Genomic DNA, 22,113 nt, shown 5'->3' on the forward strand with positions numbered 1-22,113 from the left:
ACAACAACGTATATCCCGACTGATGGAAGAGCGAAACCAAATGGCCAGTGACATCAGCTCTCTCAGGGAGAGAGTGGAAACAGAGGGAGGTGCCCCACAGCAGCAAGCATCAGGACCAGTCCGAGTCAGAAAGGACCTATCACTACAATCGCTGATAAAGACATTCACAGGCGAAGCTTCAGGGCCATCTGTGGAGGAATTCTTGAGGAATGTAAGGCTAGCTTCAGAAACCGGTCACTGGGAGGAGACAGATAGAAAACTAATTTGCCGACTGAAGGTGACAAGAACAGCAGCAGCATGTCTCGACTCCTACCCAGAACTGTTTGAACCAACTGTTGGATTTGCAGAGGTGGAACGCATCCTGAGAGAAAGATTTGGACAAACCCAAGATCCCCAACAATATCTACTCGAACTGATGATGACAACCCAGCGACCAGACGAGACGGCAAGAGCTTTTGCAGATAGATGTAGGATGCTAGGGCAACGGGCCCTACCACCACAGACCACCCCTGGCCAGCGGGATTGGGCCCGTACACAGATGGACCAGACCATCCTTACATCCTTCATCCGAGGTTTGAAGAGCCAAGCGGCAACAATGCTACAGTTGTACCCACCAGCCAACCTGGAGGCAGCCATCAAGATTGGGGAGCGAATGGAGGGGATTGTCAGTGGACCATCTAAACCAAATCACCCAAATATCTTCATGGTGGAGACTGACCCAGGAGCAACAGGTTGTGCTGCAGCAGTAGCCCGAGTGGAAGCTGGAGTACCACCAGCTAGCAAACAGAATTGTTTTGCCTGCGGGAAACCTGGACACTATGCAAGGGAATGTAGGTCCAACAATTCCAATCGTGATGGATGGAGAAGCACCCAACCCAAGGGCCAGTGGCGAACCAGCAATAACCAACCGGCGCAGCGCAACACCAATGCCAGAGGTGGTAGTCGATTCTGCTTTGTTTGTGGAAAAAGGGATCACCTGTCGTTCAACTGCCCACAGAGGCGGACCCAACCCGCAGACCAAGTGGTAGCTGACAAGACCCAACAGCGAACTGGTTCCCCAAACGGGGAGGGGCCGGGAACCACCTCGTTTCCCGGCCAGTAGACTCGGAAACACTATATAAGCGGATTCCCAGCATCAACACCACCAATAGTGGGCTAATGGTGGAGGTGGAAATAATGGGGCTGACCAAAAGCTTGCTGGTAGACACAGGAGCTGAGATTTGTATTTTGAGAGAAGCAATTCCAGGGGTTCCCATCAAGGCTGCAGGTATTCGAGCTAGAGGAGTTACAGGCGCAGCTCTGGGCATCCTGGGCACTCAAGAAGTTACTTGCAAGGTGGCAAATTTGCAAGTAACCCATCAATTTGTAATAGCTACAGTGGACATAGCAGGAGATGGATTAATTGGCTGGGATGTCTTGAAGAAATTGGGGGCAGTGATTGATGCCAAGAGCCAGATCATTACCTTCACGGGGGTTGCCACCTCAGTTATTGGCACAAATAATATCGAGGGAGCTGCCACTCAAGCTCTGGTTCAGGGACCTAACCCAGTGAGGACCAATATGCAGTCTCCTCAAGTGTCAACAATACGGAGACTAAGGGAGGATACCCAAGACAACATGAACTGGATCTCTGCAAGCAAAAATCGCACCATCCCAGCTTATTCAGAAATGGCAGTCCAGGCACAGACAAACTTGGCAGATGGTCAACTATTTGTAACAGAGCCCCTGAATCAACCACAACTTGGAATCCGCATTGGTCGCAGCCTCAATGTATCAAGGGCTGGCAACACTGTTGTGAGAGTGATGAACTTGACAGCTGCTCCCATTCAGATAGATAAACAGCAACATTTGGGGAGAGTAGATTTCCTAGAAATGGAGGATGATCAAGTGGAACCATTCCAAGTACATGCCATCAGCTCCCTAGAAACTAGTGGCAAACTGCAAGAGACCCTTGTTGAAAAGACCAAGCACCTACCAAGAGGAGAAGCAGAACAGATTCAGGTAGTGCTGGAAAAGTATCAACACCTATTTGGAGAGCCAGGTAGAGATGGTTGTCAGGTGAATGTTCAACACCGCATCCCTACAGCTGACTCAGCACCTATAGCCAAACGACCATATCGAGTGCCCTATCATCTCCGTCCTGTTGTAGAAGAGCATCTGGCAGACATGCTTGACAAAGGGATCATCTCTCCATCAACCAGCCCGTGGTCGGCACCAGTGGTGCTTGTGAAGAAGAAAACAACGGATGGCAGTGCAAAGTGGCGATTTTGCACTGACTTCCGAGCGCTGAATGAGATAACAAAAGCAGATGCTTACCCTCTTCCATTAATCAACGAAACCTTGGAGAATTTGGGGAGGTGCAAGTACTTCTCCACTATTGACTTACACAGCGGCTATCATCAAATTCCGATTGCACCAGAAGATCGTGAGAAGACTGGGTTCACCACCGTTGGTGGACATTTCCAATATGAGAGGATGGCCTTTGGCCTAACTGGAGCGCCTGCAACATTTCAAAGAATGATGGACCAGTTGCTAGCAAAGATCAAGGGATCAGAATGTCTAGTCTACTTGGATGATGTGGTGATCTTCAGTGACACAATCACCCAACATGCTGAAAGACTGGAGAATGTCTTTGCAATTCTACAAAAAGCCAACCTGAAGGTGAACATTGAGAAGTGTCATTTTGCTCAACCAGAAGTAAACTACTTGGGACATGTGGTGACCTCTGATGGCGTCAAACCTGACCCAGGGAAAATTGAGGCGGTGAAGAAATTTCCAACCCCAAAGAATGTCCGAGAGGTGCGGGGATTCCTGGGCCTTGCAGGCTATTACCGCCGATTTGTCCCCAGTTTTGCCGAGTTAGTTAAACCACTTACTTCTCTCACCAAGTCAGATGTGAAATATCATTGGGATACCGAGCAGGAAAAGGCGTTTCAGCAGCTCAAGGATATAATGTGCTCAGACATGGTGTTGGTATACCCAGATTTCAGCCAACCATTCTTACTAGCCACAGATGCATCTGGCACAGCTATTGGAGCTGTTCTTTCTCAAGTGACAGATAAGGGAGAACAGCCGGTAGCCTATGCTAGCTGGCAGCTGAATGCAGCTGAAAGAAATTATTCAGTGACAGAACGTGAACTACTGGCAGTGGTGTGGGCTACTCAGCAGTTCTGCTGCTATTTGTTGGGTCGGACATTCACCTTGATAACCGATCACGCAGCACTCCGCTGGATGCTTAGCTTGAAGGATCCATCATCAAGACTCACCCGATGGGCCTTACGGCTGGCCGAATATGATTATACGGTGTTACACAAACCTGGAAAGCACCACTCAAATGCAGATGCCTTAAGTAGGAGAATCATGACTACTGTTGTGACACAAGGACTGGATGATGAGTTAGTACAGACCCAGCAGCAGAGTGATGACTGGTGCACAGAGTTGGTAAAGACTAAAAAGGGGACTACTGAGGATGGTATTATTTGGTGGACAAATGGTGATCCTGATAAATCTTCCTGGAGATTGGCCATACCAAGATCCCTCAGGAAGCAAGTGTTGGAGATCAACCATGATGCCCCATGGGCAGGTCATCCTGGGGTGGAACGCACATTGGCGCGAGTCAGGCAGCGATGCTATTGGCAAGGAATGGCCAATGAGGTGAAGGCTTACGTGAATAGTTGCCACTCTTGTGCCTTGCGAAAAACCCCAAACTCACTGGCAGCACCATTGGTCAAAGCCTACGAGCCAACCAGACCTATGGAAATGGTCAGCCTAGATATTGTTGGCCCATTACCTACTAGTACTTCTGGGAATAGATACTTTCTCAGCTTTATTGACCATTTCACCAGATATGCTGAGGGTATTCCTTTGCCAAATCAGACTGCAGAAACTGTGGCTAGGGCATTCGTAAGAGTCATTATCACCCGACATGGAGTACCAGATCGATTGTTGACTGACCAGGGCAGAAACTTCTTATCAGAACTATTGACATCCACATGTAAACTTCTAGGAATCAATAAACTGCGCACCACTGCATATCATCCCCAAGCAAATGGGCGCCTAGAAAGACTTCATCGAACCTTGAATGATAGTATTGCACACTTTGTGCAGAAAGATGGGACCGACTGGGACCAGTGGATCCCATATGCCCTCATGGCTTATCGAAGTGTGGCTCATGCATCAACAGGTTATTCACCACATTACATGCAACATGGTAGAGAAATGATTTTACCAGGGGAATTCCCCATTCCAAATGATCTAAAGGGGCTCCCTGTGGAAGAGCATGTAAAACAGTTGAAGCACCGGCTACAAGAAGCATTTAGTGAAGCCTTCAGAAACTCCAGCAAATCTGCTGAGAGGAGACTACAGACAACTAACAAAGACAGAAAACTTAGAAATTTTCGGGAGGGAGAAATGGTCTACTTACATGACCCAGCACTAAGACCAGGAGATGCAAAGAAATGGCATCATCCTTGGGGAGGTCCCTACCAAATAAAGAAGAAAATCTCTGACGTGAACTACATGTTGAACCTGCCAGATGGTCGGCAAGTGATAGTTCACATCAATCGGATGAAGCCCTGCCTGGAGGGGAAAGCTACTGGAAGAGAGGTGGAGCAAGAAGATCAAATTCAACCAGAAGAAGAATTGACAACTTCCCCAGTACCTCAACCAGAAGACTCTAATGAGGAAGATTATCCACTGCTAGTAGATTCGGAGGAAGAGACAGACAATGAGGAAGATCCAAGACCACAGCCAGAGGAGGTTGAGGGAGAAAATAATGCTGACCCAGAAGAAGAAGAAATCTTTGATCTACCCAGCCCAGATGTACCAGTAGATGACCCAAATGATGTCACCTATGAACCAGAAGAAGTAGAAGAAGAAAGGGTGACCCAACGATCACCCTACCCATTGAGGAACAGAGTACCCTCCCTAACTTAGCTGCCTAAGGAACCAGCAAGCCACTTCTGAACTGAGTAGGGGGTGCTTGTTGGGGATGTGGGCAGAGAAGTGTTGGGAATATTGTAGAAGAAACCCAGACTGTAATAGCTTGATTGGACAAGAAACTGAAGATAGAAAGTAAAAAGTGAGTAAGTAACAGAAGAATAACTGAGAACCTAGGAGTAATGACGGTTTTATTTTTACAGGACAACCAACCCTATCTGATCATAAGTCCAAGGACTTAGGGGTGTGGTTCGTGCGACAGGGGAGTGTGCTGTTGACTGGAGACCGTTGGCGAATAATAGTATCAATTAATGCAACCGAGATTTGTCAAGGAATGGGGGAGCTGAGAGCCCAGGTGGAGGCTGCTCAGGCTACATGGATGAAGGCAAGTGTCAGAGTACCAGAGTTAGAAGTGTATAAGGAGTTTTTGAATCGCCTGATTAATTCAGGGCTTCAACTGGAAGAGGCTGGGCAAGCCTTGAAGGACTTATTACCATCAGGACGACCTCGTCGAGGCCTGATGAACCTGGGAGGAAAAGTAATGAGAATGCTGTTTGGAACAGCTGAGCAGGAGGATGTGGAGCACCTCGAGAGAACCATAGAGCATCTGAAGGGACAAACCGCAGAGATTGTCCACCTTCAGCATGAACACGTAACTGTAACCTGACAGCTGAGCCGACGAACGCAGGCAAATACCGTACTGATCCGACAACTTGCGGCAAGATTCAGCAAGGAAGCAGAAGCAATTGGTGCATGGGCAAACCAGGTGAATCAGAAAATCTCAAAAGATGACACACTTTTACAGATTACAGTAAACATCACGACTAAGTTACAGGACTTAGAGCTGGCGGTCATGACTGGGTTATTAGAATTAAGAAATTTGTTGTTAGCCATAGAAAATGTATCTAGGAATAAGTTTAGCGTAGGCTTAATCACTCCTTATGAGTTAGGGAAACTTCTTGTCAAAGTCCAAACTAGTCTGCCAAGGGGGTTAGGGCTGTTAGAGGGGCCGGACCAGTCTTATCACTACTACCGGCTAGCTCAGACTCGGGCAATCTCAGTGGATGGCATCATCAAGATCCTGGTAGACTTACCACTGATGGAAGCAGGAAGGCGATTTGAGTTGTTTCAGGCCCATTCCATCCCGGTTGCGGATCAGACCAACCGCCTGGCAACCCATGTGCATCTACACCAGCATCACCTCCTCATCAGTGAGGATCGGCAACGATATGCAGAACCAACCCAAGAGCTGCTTGCCCAATGTTTACCTGGCGAGGTAATCATCTGCCCAGCTCAGTTGCCTGTGTTCAAGAGTCACCAGTTATCCTGTCTGAGTGCGCTGTTCCTGGAGGATTCAGCCACAGCCCTACAACTTTGCCCTAGAACTGCATTACTGGGCCAACCCCCTGATACCTGGATCTGGGATGGACCCAGAAACGTGTGGATCTACAGCGTGGCCACCTCTGAGCGATTGGTGTCCCACTGCCGGCAAGGAGACAAGACCACCGTCACCCAAGTTGACATCACTGGCCTTGGTGAGGTCAAAGCAACAGCTGGCTGTACCCTCTCCACCAACCTCTATGACCTGCTACCAACTACTAGAGCTGGAGGGGATTTGGAGCTGCCCAAGCGAGTATTGACCATGGCAGCACCCCTGCCCATGGTGCTCCAACTTCCGAGGAACACCCAGGGGCCACCAGAGCTGCAGAAGTTGATGAGCGACATAAAGCAGGAGGGACCCTATTGGAGGGGAACCTCAGGCCTACCCGAGACCACCCTGGACAACATCCACCAGAGATTGGCAGATTTTGACCTTGAGGCAGAGGCTGAGCACACCACCATCATCTTGCTGGCATTTGGTGGAGGCCTCTTGGCGGTCACCACCTGTGCAATCCTGCTGTACTGGAGGGGATCTCTACAGTTGCCATGGAGAAGCCACAAGGTCGTGACTACTCCAACCCCAGGACCATCATCAGCAGCAGAAGACCAACCAGCAGCAGAGTGCATCGAGATGAATCCTGTGCCAGTGACGGAGCAAGGCTCCAGTGCTTGTGAAAGTGACGGAGCAAAGCTCCCCAAGTGAAACCCACCCTCTTATTTGAAGGGGAGGGTAATGTAATAGAGTGGAACCCTTGGTTTACAAGCGTTTTCATTAAAGGCCCATGTCGCCTCTATTAATGCACTCAACATTAATAATTGTTTCATTGTATTTGATAGCTACCCTTGGCTTACAAGCGTTTTCATTGAAGGCCCATGTCGCCTCTATTAATGCACTCAACATTAATAATTGTTTCATTGAATTTGATAGCTACCCTTGGCTTACAAGCGTTTTCATTGAAGGCCCATGTCGCCTCTATTAATGCACTCAACATTAATAATTGTTTCATTGTATTTGATAGCTACCCTTGGCTTACAAGCGTTATCTTAAGGCCACCGACGCCTATTTCAATGTGTATGACATTGATTTTGGAACTTACTCATGTTAATGTCGACCAAGGCATTTTCATTTCTGAACTTACTTATTTGTATTGATGTCGAACAAGACATTTTCATATTTGAAATTACTTGTATTAATATTGAATAAGATATTCAAGTTTATATCAATGTGGAATGCATTGATATCTGAACTTACTTGTATTAATGTCGACCGAGACATTCAATTACTCTAAGGTTATTTGTACTAGTGTCAATCAAGACATTCAACTATTTCAATATATAGAGCATTGTTATTTCTGATTTACTTGTGTTAATGTCATTCAAGACATGCAATTTATTTCAATGTGTAATAGAGTGGAAATCCTATTGATGAAAAAGTGATGGTGATTTTAACAATGGCTGATGCCTCAGCATTTTAGCGTCTGGCATTAGCAACAGCGCAAGACAGTGTCTCTGTCTAACTCAAGTAGAATTAGTACTCTCTTTCTCTCTCTTGACAGTGGCATGATTTTTATTCTAGTGGGAAAACTTTTCCCAGGCTAGAGAAATATTAGCTCATTGCTAATAGAATTTTAAAAAACGGCGCAGTAGCCCGAGGGACAGTGTTAGCGAGCGTATCCAGCCTGGACGGGTTCCACTGGACTATCCGTACAGCATAATGGTGTTTTCAGTTCTTTTTCTATTGATGGCGATTGGTGAGTGAAAAACTCGAACATTTTCCTATTATCGAATTCAGTCCAAAATTAGTTGTTTTTAACTGCAGGCAGACTAGGGCGGGCTCCCTTTGGTTTTGTTTAACAAATAACAAGAATTTTGAATAATTATTCTGTTAGCTTCTAATGGAAGAGAAAGAGAGTAAATGACCTGTGGATATTGTTATCTGGATTAGATTATAGAACGATTTTTAAATTTTTTATCAATTTATTCAATTTTAGATTTTTTCTTTGACTTTTGACAATTTAATTTCGATTTTACATTGAACCTATATTGGAGAGTTTATATGTTATCTGTTTAGGCTATTGAACAATTTTAATTTTGTAATCATTAATTCGATCTTAGTTTTTGTCTTTGAGTTGGTTAATTTAATTTCTAACTTCATTTGAATCCTTATTGGAGAATTTATAATTTGAATCTTTTATTGTGTAATTTTAGTTTATTTTCGATTTTAGTTTTTGTCTTTGAGTTGGTTAATTTAATTTCTAACTTCATTTGAATCCTTATTGGAGAATTTATAATTTGAATCTTTTATTGTGTAATTTTAGTTTATTGCCTTTTTTGATATTCCCTGAAGTTAGTAGGGTAATTTTGTCGATTCTGGGACAATGATTGACAGCTTATAGTTCTGTTCTTTAATCCGAGTAACCAATTATTATTGAATGAGAATACGGTGTTAGTTATAGATTTTGATATTCATTGAAGTTAGTAGAATAATTTTGTCGATTCTGGGACGATGATTGACAGCTTATAGTTCTGTTCTTTAATCCGAGTAACCAACTATTATTGAATGAGAATACGGTGTTAGTTATAGATTTTGATATTCATTGAAGTTAGTAGAATAGTCCTGTAGATTCTGGGACAAGTATTTACCACTGACAGAATTGTTCTCTTATTTTAATCAACCAAATCTTGTGAACGAAAATATTGTGCTCATTATAGATTTCTGATATTCATCAAGATTAGTAGTATAAATTTTGGAGTTTCAGAACCTGTAGTAATTATATTCTGTTGAGATAGTTTTATTCTTGCAGTTAGTAATAAGAGAATTTGGCAAGGCCACCCTTGTGCCCCGAAGGAGAAGGGCGTAGAATATAAGCATTTGTCGGACATCTTTGTTTTTCTGCCGCACCACCCCAACCCCTAGTTCGGTTACAAATGTATGTAACGTTGATTCTGAACTTGTGTATTAATGTCAACAGAGACATTCTTATTTTATTTGGGTTTTTTATTTAGGGCCTTAGTCGCATCATTTAACGTGTCTCGATTCTTTTTTCGAATTTTGAATTTAATTAGCCTTGCCAATTTAAGGTATTGCTTTGTTTAGAGCTTGAATGCTCCCATATTCTTTTTGATTATCTACATCTCATTGTCATTTGTTATTATTCTTTTTAAAATCATTAACATTGAATTTTTCAACGTTAACTTTATTGTATCATTTAAAATTTTCTATTTTTTGTCATTTTCAATTCAGGTGTCATTGACATTACCTTATCAATTGTTGTCAGTCTTCAACAGTCATTAGTATCATTAATTTACATTCATTCAAAATTTTGTAATTGTTTCCTTTCTAACGGTTTTATTTCATATTGTGATAAGATTCATTTAAAGATTTTTATTCGATTCAATTTCCATTCACTTGTTTTTGTATGTGGCCATCTGCCTATTATTTCATTAATATTAAATCTCAACTTTGTTTACTCATTTTGTTTTTTATTGGCATACTCCCAGCACTTCATACTATCAGTTTTTTATGCACAGAATCCAGAGATTTATTTTGTAGGTATTAATATCAATTATCATTTACAGTCCACTGCCCTGACTTTGGATTCTGCCAGTAGGTTTATGATATAAAAATTCGATTGCACTAGGTCTCATTCCTGGAAAACTCACTGAAGGACATGAAAAGGATAATAATTATTCATTCTTTGAAAAACCTATGATAATTTCGTCGTCTGTCGATAACAGAAGATGCGAATACCTGTGTAGGAGAGAGATAGAATTATGTCCAGCTGTTGAATCTAAATATTTTGATCAACTTGATCAAAATAATCTGATTTGTTGACATGACATGGTATATCATCCTAAATTGGAGTATATCATAATTATTTTCAAAGTTAATCATTATTTTACAAATTTAAGTGATTGGTGAGTGTTTTTTGTTATTCAATTTGGTTTGTAAACAATCTAAATCAGAACTTTTCTGTTTTAAAATGTTTGGATTAAAATTGGATCTAAATTCAAGTGTATGGAACATAACCTACTTTTTGGACTATTTATAGTGTATACATCAAAATTCGGGGAAGAAACAGTTTTAGGCTGTGCCTGTTAGTCCTTCCCCAATCATTTTAAATAGTTGTGTTTTTTATCAATGAATAAACAACAAGCAAAGCTCAGTGCCCCAATATTTTAGATAGAAATTAAATTGAGTCATATGTTAGTTTACATTCAAATTTTCATCCCTAAGCTTTTGGTTTCAAGCTAAGATCAAAGAAATAAATCATAAATCATATAATGGTAGTCAATAATCAAAGTGATAAACTCTATTCAGATTTATGCAAATTCATCCCACTTTAATATTTATGATAGTAAAGTTTGGGACATGAGGAATCAACCACAATAAATGTTATACTAACTATTATGAATAGACTCTTTTGTATGAATGGACTTCCATGAAAGAGAGAATCAGTGGATTGGCTGCTTTCACACTTTTAAATAAGTGAAACGAAAATTAAGTGTCATGCTATGCCAAAAATTTCAGAATAAGCAGGATACCATGGATAAGGTGAACGTGATATTTTTGAGCTCAAAATTCAAGTGGTTTCATTCTTTAATTTGCGAATTTAAAGTTTGATTCATGTTTTTACGAAAGTTTTACTATCAATATATCCAAATTTAAAATTGTTTGTTTTATTCTAATCTATATTCTCATATATTTTGATTTGATGAAGAAATTGAAATGGACATAACCTATGTATAATAATTGGACAATTAGGAAACTAAATTAGGAAATTGGAAAAGTTTTAGGCAATATCCTGTTTTTTCTTTCTCAATCATTGTATTGTTTGTGCTTCAACTCTTTGACTGTCAATATCAGCAAGACCAAGTACATGCCTATAGTAACCCGTAATCGGCAAGATCCAGGATACAAAGACCTGAAACTCCACTCATGTGGGGACTCTAATTCAATTTCCTGCAACTGTGAAAACTTGGAAAGAGTTAATCAATCCTTGGGATAACAATTGATAACACCTCAAGTTGGAGTCCGCACATCCAGTTGGTGAAACAGCGACTTAGAAGGCTACTGTATACTTTTCCCAGTTAAGTCAAGTTTTCACTAAGAAGCAGTGTAAGACAGTCTATTACGCATACGTCCAGTCTATTATACAGTATGGCATACTGGTTTGAGGAGGCCTTCCTGTTACCCTCCTTGAACCGCTTGTGGTGTCGCAGAGACAAATTATCAAAACTGTTTTAAATAAGGAATGCCGATATCCAACAGCACAACTTTTTACAGAATTCCCAGTTTTAAATGTGAGGCAATTGTACATTAAATCTTTATTGATCTACCTAAAAACTAATAAACTTAAAATTTTATCAGATATTTTACATACCTATCCTACACGGTATAGAGCTAACTTCGGTTTTGCGACGCCGCAGGTGGTTCATGGATTGGAGCTGAGGACACCTTTTTATTTGGCTCAAATGGTCTATCGTAATTTGCCCGCTGAGATAAGAACTGATATGGATGAATGCAGTGTGGCTGCATTCAAGCGTAAGGTGGAGGGGTGACTATACCGCCTGGGCTGGGAGTCGTCAGAAAGCCTGCTTCAGTTTGTATATTGACACTAAGATCATCTCTATTAATTTGATAGCTTTTCTTATACATACATAGATTTTTTTCATTTTGAGAGCTTATAAATTTTCATAACTTACCTTTCTTCTCTTTATATTTACCACATACTTTATTTAATCTTTTATAGATTTACATATCTTCATTACTATATTCTTATTAATGGTCACTGGGGAATCGGTCGGTTTCTGTTCCTCGATAATTTTTTATATGAGAAGCTACCATTATTTTTTACAATAAATATATACAAAATATATTCTACTCATGCAATCTCAAGAATTTATTCATATTTCAATTCTCGAATCTGTATATGTTACTCTTATCAATCTTTTTCTGTTTATGAAATTTCGTCAGTGAACAATGTAATAGGTAATATTTAATTTCATAATTATAATACAAATTATCTTATACTTACCTTCTTCTTGTTAACAAAGTCAGATATTCTATTACCTATATAATATTATGAATAGACTATTGGCTACCCACTTTAACAGGAACCCACCCCTTACACTCAGACGAATAGTCTTGTAGGGGTATTCCAGTAAAACATGTTCTGTATTACAATGTAATCTGTATTTGTATGGAATAAAGAATATTTGAATTTGAATTTTAATAACCAAATAAATAAACATGGATACCAGAGTCATAAGATTCCGAATCAACTCAATTTGGAATTTAATCTTCAATTGCATCAAGCAAAAGCAAAAATAACATGATCACTGCTAATTCGATAACTGTCAATGGGAAATATTAATTGCCAATGAATAAAGTCGAAATCGACTCTTAAGCTCCGCCCAATATTCTACAAAATTCTCTGCAATTGGACTACTATTCTACAGAGCAGTTCCAACACATCAATTAATTATTCAAATGATTTGACTCAATAATTTTTATGCCAAGCTGTGGCCTAATCTCAAAAACGATTACAACAATTTTGGTAGAATTTAGATTATAAATGTTTCAGAAAAATAATCTTATCTTTTAATTCCCATAGCAAAGCACCAGTGCCCTGCTAGTTATTCTATATGGTAATAATGATAATTTTATAATGATATATTATTAGAAAAACAATTAGTATCGTCTGCAAAAAAAATCTGGTCAGAACGAGATTTGAACCTGAGTCCCACAGTATATTGGACACCATGCCCTGGTAACAGTGGATGCGAAAAAGTAGGAGCATGAATTGCTGTATCTTCAAAGTAACTTTTGAGGTTAGTTTATGGTTTTTTAAATATTACAAAAAACCAGAGGTCTTACCAAAAATCATTACACATACGTTTCTGCGCCTTGTTTCAAAGAACTTGCATACCAAATTTCATCCAAATCGGACAATAACTGTGACTGTAACTGCGGTACAAACAAACAAACAGACAAAAGCCGATCCATTCAAAACTAAGACCTCAGCTTCGCTTTGGTCAATTATTTATTAATCCATTTTACAGATCTATGTTTTCGAAATTTTCGGCCGAGCGGCTACCGAAGAACGGATAGATGATGATGTTTCAAGATCATATTGTGACAATATGATTTAGCATCTAAAATTATCAGCTGTATAATAAAAACGTCACCCCTGTGATAAATTGTGTACTGGTATTAAAACGGTAGTTTGGAGTTGGAGTGCAGTTGATTGGTACCAGCTGTAGATAATGGTTCATTAGAAGACCTATACAAATAATTATCACTCCCCTATCATCGAGAAACTGGAAAATGTTGGGAAAAAATTATTCACCTCATGAACGAGAGTTGTTCATTTTGCATTCATTAATTACTAAAGAATGACAGAATAATTTACATTTTTTGAATTTAGCTTAGCTTATATTCAACCTAAAATGGAAGATGGAAAGAATATGGAGTTTTGTGTAAATCATCGTATATCGCATATTTCCTGGACCATCTATTGACAATCAACAACTATGAAAACATTACCTAAATTCATCTTTGAAACACTGATTCAACAAATCTATTTTTTTTTTAATTCAAAACTCCACTGATAGATATTACTACCAACATATTGAGAAGAATATGTTTTCGGAATTTTTGGCAGTACGAAGTTCCCGTGTAAGCTAGTTAATTAAAAAAATATTATAAATATTATTAATGTATCAATGATCGTTTATCAATTTCATACCAGTTTCGATATTTCAGTTTTAAAGCGAAATTTAAAAAATGATAATGACGCTTATCTGATCTAATCTGATGGATCTTCAAATCTAATTTAACAATTGTGTTTGAAACAGGATTTACTATACTATAACCCTAATGGGACTATTCGGACTATATAAAGCTTGATAAGAGGTAAGTTTCCTGTTGCTTATTGTTATTGTATTGATCTAATGAATGAAACATTTTAACTAGTCTTTTTTCCGATAACTAACCTTTTTTCTTGGCCGATTCTAAAAGCGATAGACAAATTCTGTATGGGTCACCAACGCCATCTCCAGGAATCCAAAGTCCTCCCTTGAGATCATCCACATTCAACAATGGGCACAAGCGTTTTGCTTCTTCTGGAGATACTAGTTCACAATCTACTCTTAAAGCTCTGTAAAGAAATTGATAAAATGTTTTAGAAAATGTTTACAGATAAAAATAACGAAAGGTGACAGGAGGTATCAATATGATTTTGTGTAAGAAATCTAACTAAAAACAGCAGCATTAGTGCTATTGAATATGAATAATCTATCCTTGATGTAAGAATAGTGTAAGTGTAAATCGAGCCAATTCATTTATTTTGTTTGAATGATAGTGTTTTCATATATAGTTTTTAATGATGGGTATTTACGAATTCCTGAATCTAATGTATTCATTATTTATAAAATGTTGTAGAAATACTATACTCAATGAAAAGTACAAAAAGTTCAAAACCGTCCCCTCGCACTAAACTCTGAATGAAACAAGCTGCGACCTGGACTAAATATCTGTTGCCAAATTGTTACTTCATGTTAACCGACTAAATAAATTCAAGCAAAAGCATATTTTGGTATAATTGAGAAATTTTTTATAGGCTACAAGTTATTCAGAAAAATTCTAATCACAGTTTGTGTAAAGATATTTCTTCCTAAATCCATGCTTTTCAATGAAATTGTGTAAAATAAGGATGATCAGTTAACATTTTTATGAGCTGATCTGAAAATGAAATCATTAATAATTATTAATATTTTTTGATGTCACCCAGCATTAGCCAAAGATAAGATGAAATTTAATTACCATAAACATCAACATTGCAATGCCGTAACTTGATTCAGGAAAAATTTAAATGTAACTTTTATAATATTTTTAAACTTATTCTTTACTATGAATTACATATTAAATAACTAGCAGGTAACCCGTGCTTCGCAAGGGTCTATTTTATAACTTGACAAACTGAAAACTTGACGTAATGAAATCTAGAAGAATTGAAAATAGGTCTATGAGAATCCTCGGTTGATTAAGAATTTATATGCTCATTTCAAGTGAATCAGTCCAGGAGTTTCAGACGTGATGATGCGTCAAACATAATTATTTTCCTATCCTTTACACGTGTATACGTGTTTAAGCAAGTTCTTTCCTTTATTATAGTATCGAATATGATAGATAGATGGATGATAAATCCATCTATCTATCATCTTCTACACTATAATAAAAAAATTAATGATAATAAATTTTGAAAGGTTTGAGATATCGATGTGCGATTTTCACCATACCTTTTCTCTGAAAATCCTGTATCGGAATCATGTATCATATGACCACCTTTCAATTAAAAAAAAGAAGTTGGATTCAAAATGGCGGAGAAAATTTGGGTGCGACGGAAAACCTTTTTTTATCATTCGAAAAGAATCCCCAATCATACCTATCTTCTAATTTCCCTTTTGAGAGAAATGTTCTGCTGCTTCCATACAACAACTGGAATCATGACAAATAATTGAAAACTTGACAAACTGAAAACTTTATGTAATCAAATCTTGCAGAATTTAAAATAGGTCTATAACCACCCTCGGTTAAGCAAGAATCTATATGCAAAATTTCAAGTTAATCAGTCCAGTAGTTCTGACGTGATAATGCGTCAAACATAATTTTTCTATACTTTACACCTGTATACGTTTATAATCCAGTTTTTTCCTTTATTATAGTATAGAAGATGATAGATTCAATTCAATTCAATTCAATTTATTTATCCTTTTTACAACATAGTTATTGTACAAAGTAGTTATGAAATAAATAACTTAAAACTAAAACAAAATAACTTAAAATAGCAGGTTAACAAAAACACGGAAGGTCCCTGCAAAGGCAAAGCCTGTGCGCAGGGGCCGAGTGTTTCAAAAAACTACAGAACCAAAGTGAAAGCATAAAACAAAATATAAATTATAAGTATGAAATTTGTATAATAAAAAATCTCGAGAATACAGACAATTAACAAGAAATAATGAGCTTATTTAAGAGAAAAAAAGAGTTGAAAGGTGAACAGTTACAAGAAATCGAACAAATCAGTAGAGTTATGCGATGTGATCCATTGACTTATTTCGTTAGAAAGATTTCTGGTCAAATTGTTAGAGATAAAATGATCAGGTATTACGTTAACAAGTTTATGGACAATGTAATTGAACTGCCTTCTACAAATGGATAAAACTGTATGATGAGATTCGAAAGTGATGGATGAGGGACGAAGATTGTACGGTGATAAACGGAGATTGAAAATATTACTATGCTTATTCATGTAGATTATCAAGTTTTTCGTGTGAAGCTGCCTGACAGTCAGCACATTCAGTTCCCTGAAAAGATTGTCACTAGGGAAACGTCTGGGCTTTCCAAGAATTGCCTTTAAATATTAAGGCGGTGTCATCTGCAAAAGCAAGTGTCACACAGCTCTCAATATCAAGTTTGATTAAATCATTAATGTAAATGAGAAAAAGGATAGGAGATAGCACCGTGCCCTGTGGGAGACCAAAATCACTCAAAAGTCTAGAACTAGTTTTATTTTCTAAGGTAAGCTTTTGATGTCTATCACTCAGGTAACTGGTGAATAATCTGAGGGGTACACCACAGAGATGGATGGATGATCATTGTTATTTTACTAAAACATAGAATAAGTTGAATAGTTTCCCTTTCAGAGGGAGTTTGGCAACCCACAAAACTCATTTTTCATTTGAAGATTTAACGAAAAGGTGCATATGACCTTATTTTTTTGCTCAGCTTGCCAAAATACCCCTCATTCCAATATTAAAATTTTCGACTGACTGTATAGTGAGTCAGTCATTCTATCAGGGCTAGAATAATTTTGAAATTTCAATTAAATAAAAATAGAAGAGAATGATTTCTTTATGTAAATAACAACACCTTTATTCAAAGACAAATTAACTGCATGCAATTTCATATTGCCAATACAGCATTGATGAAACTGTAGACGTTTATTTAGCACTTTGTCTCAAAAACTGTTCTAGCTGAAAAATTAATAATCCCTGCCACGTGTAGGCCTAAACATTACATCAGGAAAACGAAGTTTCAAAACTATATTTTTCTAAACAGATGTTTTTGGGATAATCTCTTTGATGCAACTGTCCACATTCACCATATTATTATATAGAGTTTGTGAAAATGAAAATATTTATTAATAATTATCAAAACAATACTATTATTATATTCATAATAAATATATTATCAGTATTATTAAAAATATTCATCAATTATCGAAACAATATTATTGAGGTTAAGTGGTATCAGGTAGAAAGCAATAATAGAAACAGATGTTCCTTTTTTAATTTTGACCAGATGATTTGGTGATTTTTTAATGAAATCGAATGTACCATTAATGGAATTTAAACATTAATTCTGAAAAATCTAGAAGGAAAATTGAAATTTTGGCTCCGGGGTGCACGAGATTGATATTTTTAAAATCTATGTGCAAAATTTGGAGATCTAAATCATTCCCGTTTTTCCGGTATGCAATCCACAAGTTGACATGTTTTGATGCGAACAAACAAACGAACACACGAACAAACACAACCCTATTCTCTCTTATTATAATATTATAGATCTCTTATAAATGACAAACCTGGATGGTCAATTTGAAATTACCTACTATGCATACCCGAACCAGAAATTAAATTGTAGTCAGTGTTACCTGTAAATAAAAATATAAATCTGAGTACCATCTTGAATTATTTCGTCACGAGAAATAAGAATCTTGCAATACGGTAGTATTTATTTATTTTCCAATCACTTGATAATGGCATTAGTAGCCGAAACATGTCGTGACGATTGTAATGTTACATTTTCTCAATAAAAAATCGAATCTTATCGAATTCGATATTCAAAAATCAATAAAACCTGAACTGGACATCTTATTCATAGGCGTTAAATCCATTCATGATTTCTCAAGATGTTAGTATAATTGGAACCGATGACTTTCCTTGGGTGATAGGTGAAAACTATCAAACCTTTTTAAACAAAATTGGTAGCCCAGCTCGAAATAATTTAAAAAGGGTACACAGATTTATATTTTTATCTATATTTAAAAGTAGCACTAAAGAAAAAAAGACAATCAGTGATACCTGCTCTGAGGTTTAGCACTAATCACTGAACCACAGTCTTTTATAACACTCATCATATATAAAAATCATCAGAGTGTCTTGGGAATATTATTGCATTCATCAATGGCAATCACGCTCAAGTCAAAAGTCATAGTGTGGCTAAAGTCAATAGAAAGACTCTACTATTTTTCAGTAGCATTCAACTTACACAGATTGAGCTTTCATTCTACGAAATACTGTCATGCGATCAATTGTTCTGGCCACACACAGGCTGCCACACTGTTTCCAGCCAGAAGAATAACCTTCGGCGTCCAGTTTCTGATACAGCTTCACACTGGACTGACACAGCTTCACTTGGGCTCGAGTTGGTTTGAAGATGCCCACCAATCCTGACGACTGCCATGTTGTCCCGCCACCGGCTCTGCAACAAATCCACAAATCACTAGTATGAACACTGAAAATATAGATAAACAATTTGTTTATTTACTGAGTAGAACACAAAATTTAAAAAACAAACAGTTGTTCGAAATGGATTTAGTTTAGACTACTGAACTCAAGTCACATGAATAATTAAAAAATCAAGGAGTACTGTAAGCGTATGTTAAAGTCTAGATTGATGCTTCAAGGAATTTACTTAAAGTTGAAACGAGTAGCCTAAATATTTTAATTCGTAAAACTAAACTATAAGTTAGTCATTAATAAAATACTAGAGACTATGATAATACAAGAAAAGGCCCAAAATTCAAATTGAGGCAGCCTAGATATTGTTTGTGTCAAAAAACCTGATATATGACGTGAGTATTCTTAAATTATGTTTTTCAAAACTTGATGATTTTAATATTGCTATTACAATTAATAATGGTAAGATAAAGATTTTTGTATTTTTTGAGATATAAAGATGACTTGTAAAAGTAACAATTTTTACCCCACTGTAAAAATTGAATGATGATCATATTTACCTCACAGTCCCACCGCTCACCACTAGCCCTATAATAGAGCAATGGAAGTAATTCCATATGAAAAACTTTCAATAGAAAATCAATAGTTTACTTCATTGAGTTGTAAAGTAATTATATAGTGTAAGGTATACGTGTATCTTAATACTGTCATGCTTATACTGATTAAAATAAGCCTGCTTAGACTATAAGCCTAAAATAAGAGAAAAAACGATATAAGAGAAAAAGATATAAAATATAAACAAATTTAGCCTATTCATGCTAATGATAGAGACCGCGAGATATAACATGAACCTTCAACTCCCATTATATTTTACTAAACTCTGATTTTTCTAGGGCCGGTTTCTGAGCTCGGGATTTAGCTAAGCTCTAGACTTTAAACAGCTGGAGTCAGAAAATTGGCTTTCCGAAATGGGGCGTAGTCGCAGTTTTTATGATAACATTTATTTTCTCATTTCTATTATTGGAGACATTTTTCCTTGACGAAATGAAACATTCCTAAATAATTCAAAACAGATTAAACTTTACACTATTTTCTCTTTATTTCGTTTTGTGTTCAATTTTTTCGTTTTTCGAAATTTAATTCATAAACAAGGACTGTGACTACGCCCCGTTTCGGAAAGCAAATTTCCGGACTCCAGCTGTTCAAAGTCTAGAGCTTGGCTAAATCCCAAGCTCGGAAACGGCTCTTAGGGTGGTGGTGGTGGTGAGAGTTTGGTCAGTTTTTTCTCAACAGTCGGTTTACTTACTTTGAAAATTTTTTAAACTAGTCGTTTGCATGCGGTCAGAGGAAAAGATGTGTGAGAAATAGGCTATTCCCACCCATACATCCCTACCATGCTAACAGATCTTTCACCGTTTGAATGGTTGATGTTCATGTTACTCGTGGCCTCTATCTATGAAAAAAATGAGAGGAATTAGGGGAATAAAATTATGATTGAAAGTGAAGATGAGAAAGTTCACTTTGATTAGTTTTTTGTCAATGAAAGATCTTGTGTTGTTACTCACCGTCCTTGTTCCACAACAATTGTATGTTTACCCCATCCCAGCTCAGCTAGATGATATGCTACGGCAGCCCCCATAACACCACCTCCACATACAACCACTTTGGCCTCGCGAGGAAAAGGCTCATTATTTTGTGATGATTCAACATGATTTAATTCTAAAACTTGGAGGACCTCACTACTTTTTGAAATATTACGTATGTAGCTTGTATCAATTATATTTTTGGAAAAGTGATCAAACGAGTGCTGAAGCAATTTCGAATTGCATTTCTTCAACATTTTAAAAAATTGCCTCTAGAGCAGAGTAGCAGGAAGTAAGGTTAGTAAAGTTATTGCTTCCAAATAAAAATATGGGAATAAATAATAATTAAAACTGAAACCATATCTAGATTACAATAAGATTCAGCTATCATAGTTATATACTACTTATTTGATTTTTTCAAAATAAAAATGAAGAAGCACCGGGTGGTTGTTTGTTGACAGTTTTATAACCTTCTAAAATAAAATAACATTACAATAACAGTGGTGGAGGTATGTGTGGTGGACGTTCTAATTTCTCAACTAAATAGTAGCTTACTTGTTATTTCTTTTACAATTATTACCTACTAAACAAAAGTTAACAATAAATGAATAGCACTGCAGACTGCACAGCAGTTTCACTTGCAAAATCGACATTCAAAGTTCTTTTCAGCTGGCCACTGGACTGGCCTTGGCTGCGTAGTATCTTTGATCGTACCAACTAAACACACTTCAAATTAACAAATTTCTATTTTGCCAAAACAAAATTTTAAATTCAACAAATTTATAGATAATAAATCATTTTAAATGTACAGAACTATTGAATGTATTTGATATATTATACAAACGACCGGTAACGGTAAAGTTTAATGATAATCCTTGTGCCGGTTTTACATAGGGACGTTCCGATACAAGTAACACTACTTTACTTGTATCGATACTTTCCTTTCGATACCAAGTACTTTTGGTATTGATACTTTTGTTTCGGTACTTACTCGGTATCGAATCAAAAGTACTCGTATCGAATCAAAAAGTAGGCCTACTCGGATCAGTCGTTTCGAATCAAAAATATTCTATCGGTAAATCTGTATTGTTTATAAAATTAAGTAGGTACAGTACTCTAATTGCATCAAATGAGTGGTTATAAAATTCAACTGAGTATTTTATCATCATTGTATCTGAAACTTTGAAAGACCATTGTAGTCGACAAACAATAATCTGGATACAAGTTGTATAACCTGTATCACGTTCGCCACTCAGTTCAACTCTATCTATCTCACTGAGCGTTTGCATTTGCCCGTTGGTAAGTGTTTTCGCCACACTTGGATGTAATGAGCTGGTTTACGTGCGTCATATGGAGGCCGAAAGTGATTATTTTCCGACCAGGCCGGTAAAACTTTACGGCCCTAGGGCTGTAAAATGACCTTGAATAACAGCTGATTGTGTCCAATCTCACAAATCATAGAGAGATAATCTCATAATGACTGTAATAATCTATATAATTATGTATCGAGAATCGCGGTATTATGTCTATAATTATTTCATAAATTACTGTTTCATAATTTAATATTTATAAATAGCCTCAACATAAATAGGCTAATGTTGGCTGCATTGTCTATTGTCAGAAAGGTACATATTGCTAGTATTTAAAAGTGAAGAATCGAATATGAAATCAAAGTACAATTAATAAT

General features: G+C 37.4%; 1 protein-coding gene across 2 annotated transcripts in view; it reads right to left on the reverse strand.

Moving 5' to 3' along the window:
• LOC111056780 (pyruvate dehydrogenase phosphatase regulatory subunit, mitochondrial) overlaps nt 1-21,289 on the reverse strand; it is a 110,369-nt gene extending 89,080 nt beyond the window's left edge. Inside the window, exons 1-3 of one of the 2 annotated variants that reach the window (XM_039430701.1) lie at nt 20,409-21,289; nt 18,653-18,865; nt 14,317-14,480 (exon numbers count right to left, since the gene is read on the reverse strand). In XM_039430701.1, coding sequence (XP_039286635.1) covers nt 14,317-14,480; nt 18,653-18,865; nt 20,409-20,683 — 652 coding nt within the window. In that variant the 5' untranslated portion in view covers nt 20,684-21,289. The remainder of the gene's footprint in view (nt 1-14,316; nt 14,481-18,652; nt 18,866-20,408) is intronic. The other variant, XM_039430702.1, reaches the window with a different exon arrangement.
• Nucleotides 21,290-22,113: the final 824 nt, after the last annotated feature.

This window comes from Nilaparvata lugens, chromosome 6 (genome assembly GCF_014356525.2).
Source record: "Nilaparvata lugens isolate BPH chromosome 6, ASM1435652v1, whole genome shotgun sequence".
Taxonomy (NCBI): Eukaryota; Metazoa; Arthropoda; class Insecta; order Hemiptera; family Delphacidae; genus Nilaparvata; species Nilaparvata lugens.